This window comes from Sphaeroforma arctica, assembly GCF_001186125.1.
Source record: "Sphaeroforma arctica JP610 unplaced genomic scaffold supercont1.1056, whole genome shotgun sequence".
NCBI classification, from domain to species: Eukaryota; class Ichthyosporea; order Ichthyophonida; genus Sphaeroforma; species Sphaeroforma arctica.
The window spans coordinates 1,418-5,965 of NW_014039502.1; the positions used below are offsets into that span (position 1 = coordinate 1,418).

General features: G+C 37.7%; 1 protein-coding gene across 1 annotated transcript in view; it reads left to right on the forward strand.

Moving 5' to 3' along the window:
• Positions 1 to 773: 773 nt before the first annotated feature.
• Positions 774 to 4,548, forward strand: part of SARC_09830 (hypothetical protein) — a gene marked incomplete at its 5' end in the record, with an annotated part of 4,371 nt that continues 596 nt past the window's right edge. Inside the window, 3 exons of the mRNA XM_014296141.1 lie at positions 774 to 907; positions 2,549 to 2,765; positions 4,184 to 4,315. Of these exons, the coding sequence (XP_014151616.1) occupies positions 774 to 907; positions 2,549 to 2,765; positions 4,184 to 4,315 (483 nt within the window). The remainder of the gene's footprint in view (positions 908 to 2,548; positions 2,766 to 4,183; positions 4,316 to 4,548) is intronic.

Below are 4,548 nucleotides of genomic sequence, written 5' to 3' on the forward strand. Positions count from 1 at the left end.
TATAAACGTTCTATACATATATAATTCGTGTGTTAAAATCGTGAGCTATCAATCTGAAATGGATGCCTATAAAGTTTTGCTTTACGCTGGATGTGTATATTAAAATTTAATGTCTTTGATAGGATGCCAATACATATTAGCTATACGACCGGCTAATACGCTTTCTTTGTACTTTGAATAGGGAACAATATCGCAAGGTGTCTACATATACACCTTTTGATTATATATCTAGGGCCTATACATAAGTGCGAGAATTCCATGTGTAGCATATACTTTACACCTCACACTAGATACTATACCCTATGTGTTGCCTATGCTTTGTATACTCCATACTAAATACTCCTATACGTTCTACTACATACTACGCTCCATGTGTTGCCTATACTGTATATACTTCATACTAAATACTGCACCCCATGTATTGCCTACTTTTATAATAATAAAATCATATCTCATCATCATAAGATACACAACCTCTGCTGTGGATACTTTTGAGGGATAAGTTTGGTATTGGGAACGAGATGGATGTATATAGATCAGCATACTCACATCCTTCATACCAAACACTATACCCTGCCTGTTGCAGGTGTTTGCGGATATCATGGTCGACTATGACTATGTCGAGTGCACCTCCGTTATACTACATACTACGCTCCATGTATTGACTATACTATTTATACTTCTTACTAACTACTACACCCCATGTATTGCCCATACTCACATACTTCATACCAAAAACTATACCCCACCTGTTGCAGGTGTTTGCGGATATCATGGTCGACTATGACTACGTCGAGTGCACTTCATCCGCTCTCACAGGTCTCAGTCTGTTCCGCAAAATCTACCCACACCATCGCACGGCTGAAGTCTCTCAGGCCATAAACAAGGCCAGGACCTACATGCTGGGGTGAGTGTGTGGCTTGTTACTATAGGGTGTGTGCTCTATAAATACATAGGTGTGGATAGTACACGTACGCAGGTGTGTCCAGGGTCAGACGAGAGAGGTTAGAAGTTATGGCTGTGACTGTTTACCGTAGAGTGTGTACTCTACATATACGTAGATAGGGTGTGGACTCTACATATACGTAGATAGGGTGTGGACTCTACATATACGTAGATAGGGTGTTTACTCTACATATACGTAGTCGCATATGGTATGCGTACGCAGGTGTATCCGAGAACAGACAAGAGAGGTTAATATATTTATATATATAGTTTTTGGCATACATGCAAGTATAGTTTTTCTTACATACATGTATAGTTATGTATCTTGAAACAAACTCTGCGATTGATTGCCTGAGCAACGTGCTTCTATACCCCATGTACATAAATAGAGTATAAATGAAACGTATACTGTGATCGGTTAGTGTTGATGTGCCTAAACCACATGCTTCTATATTCATACATATAATAGAGTATATAATTATACTGTGATCGGTTAGTGTTGATGAGGTGCCTAAAGCACATGCTTCTATATTCATGCACATAATAGAGTATATAATTATACTGTGATCGGTTAGTGTTGATGAGGTGCCTAAACCACCTGCTTCTATATCCATTCACATAATAGAGTATATAATTATACTGTGATCGGTTGTTGGTGTTGATGAGGTGCCTAAACCACATGCTTCCATATCCATACACATAGTTGAGTATATAGTTATACTGTGCTCGGTTAGCGTTGCTTGAAGCTATTTGGTGATGCCGTCTGTAGCGTCCACTTATGTGCGATGTACCATACATATCCACAGAGATACATGTCCCGGTGCTTCTTCTAATTTAATCAAAACCATAGACTTATAACCAGAAGCATAGTGCTATTCTTTTTTGGCCACAAGAAGCCTTTTGGACCAGTCCGAAAAATCGGACCCCAAATCCTGTGACACGTTGCTCAACACCACCAGGACCTACCTTGTACATGTACACTATAGAGCCTTCACACGTGCACACATCTATATATAAATATGTATATATATATATATATATATATATAATGGGTATACCTATGTCTATAGTTATAAATAGGTCCACCCATATCTATAATTATGAATAGCTCCACCTATATCTATAAATATATATAGGTACATCTGTATATATCTACAAGTAGTTGCATCTATATCTATAAATAGGTACACCCCTATCTATATTTATAAGTAGGTCCACCTATATCTATAAATACAAATAGGTACACCTATATATATATCTACAAGTAGGTACATCTGTATCTAAATCTATAAACAGGTACATCTACATCTATAGTTATAAATATGTCCACTTATATCTATAATTATAAATAGGTTCACCTATATCTATAATTATAAATAGGTTCGCCTACATTTCTGTCTATAAATAGATACACCTATATCGATATCTACAAGTAGGTACACCTGTATCTATATCTATAAACAGTCATATCTTTATCTACATCTATAAATAGTTGGATCTGTATCTAAATCTCATCTATATCTACATCCATAACAGCTACCTCTAGCGCCTACCTACACTGCCTCCCTCACACCTCGCGCTCTCCCCTTGCCTACCCCTACAGCGTCCAACGTCCCGACGGGAGCTTCGAGGGAATGTGGGGGATATGCTTCACGTACGGTATCTGGTTTGCCATAGATGGGCTGGTAGAAGCAGGAGAGACCTACGACTCACCTACCGGTGCGGCGAAGCGTGCGTGTGCGTTCTTGCTGTCCAAGCAGAAGGAGGACGGTGGGTGGGGAGAGACGTTCATGTCGTGTGTGACGAGAGAGTATGCTCAGGTATGGCGGTGTAGGGGATGGTTTTTCCTACAAGGCCCGTGTAGGTAAAATATACTTGTATGTGTGGTGTTGGTGAGGGCTGGTGCGTTGCTGATGAGTGTGGCGTGTATATTGTGTGCGAGGTTAGTGAGTGTGTAGTTGTATATTTATATATTTATACAAGTGTATACATATGTGCGGAGGTCAGTGAATGTGTGGTCATGTATTTATATATTTATACAAGTGTGTGTATATGTATGGAGATTAGTGAGTGTGTAGTTATATATTTACATATTTATACAAGTGTGTGTATATGGACGGAGGTCAGTGAGTGTGTAGTTATATATTTACATATTTATACAAGTGTGTACATATGTACGGTCAGTGAATGTGTGGTCATGTATTTATGTAGCAAGTATGTATATGTACGGAGGTTAGTGAGTGAATAGGCCAGTGTGCGTGCTTGTGTGCTAGTACTGTCCAGGGATAAGGCGTTCATGTGGGGCGTGCCTGGAGCATACGCCAGATATAGCTGTATGGATTGAGTTTGTCAATTGTCAGTCTTTTAACTAGAGCGGTAGTGTATCAATCGATGTCGCGTTATACACGCCTTACAATACAATGACATGAGATAGTGTATAAACAAAGTTTTAGCGAGTGTATAAACTAATTTTTCGAGAGTGTCTAAACTAAGTTTTAGAGAGTGTATAAACTAAGTTTTAGAGAGTGTGTAAACTAGATTTTAGCGAGTGTACACACTAAGTTTCCGTCCGAGCAGCAGTCAGACGGTACATGGAGCGAGACTTGCATGTTGTGGTGTGCCGAGAGAATATCTCAGGAAGCATGTTCTGCATGGGGTTTTCGAGGAACTGAAACAATTCGTGAATGTATTCGATATGTTCTATCTATCAGTATATAGGTTTGCGTGGATTACGTTTGGTATTCCCGGCAGGCACGATTGCAATACCTTGTATAGTGCAACTCAGTCGTACCGATTCAATAAACGGCTTCAGTATGCACATAGTACAATGTGTTTATTCTTGCGGGCGTAAGGTTTTTCTTGGAAAGCCGAATCTATTTATATATATATATATATATACATATATGTATCTGTATCTATATCCTTACCTTACCTTTATCTTTATCTTTATCTTTATCTTTATCTTTACTTTTTCTATATATATATATATATATATATATCCTAGCAACCCCCGCTCTCTTTGATCTTTCGATTGCCGTTAGCCATGTTGCTGTCGTACTCGCCGCACTTGATATATTTTTCCTATACCCAATTTAGTTTATATTATATATAGATTTTATTAATATAATTTTCTCTTGAATCCTAGTTACTGACTATCCGTAGTTTCATCCATATCATCTGCCGTTCTCACCCCTATGCTTCACCGGTAACTGACTCTTGCCCGTTTAAATATGAACAGCACCCGAGGTCACAAGTCATTCAGACTGCATGGGCTGTGCTATCTCTACTTCGTGCCGGCTATCCTGACCATGCACCCATTCGTAGAGGTATAGAGCTTCTGCTATCAAGGCAACAGGCTAATGGAAACTGGGTATGTATATGCATATGTATGTCTGCAATGCACATGTGAATGTGTTTGTGTGTTTACTTATATATTTATATATATATATATATGTGTGTGTGTATCTCAACATAATATATATATATGTATATTATATATATATATATATATATATATATATATATATACTATATATATATATATATTAATTAATATATATATATATATATTATTATAGTATATATATATAGATATATATATAT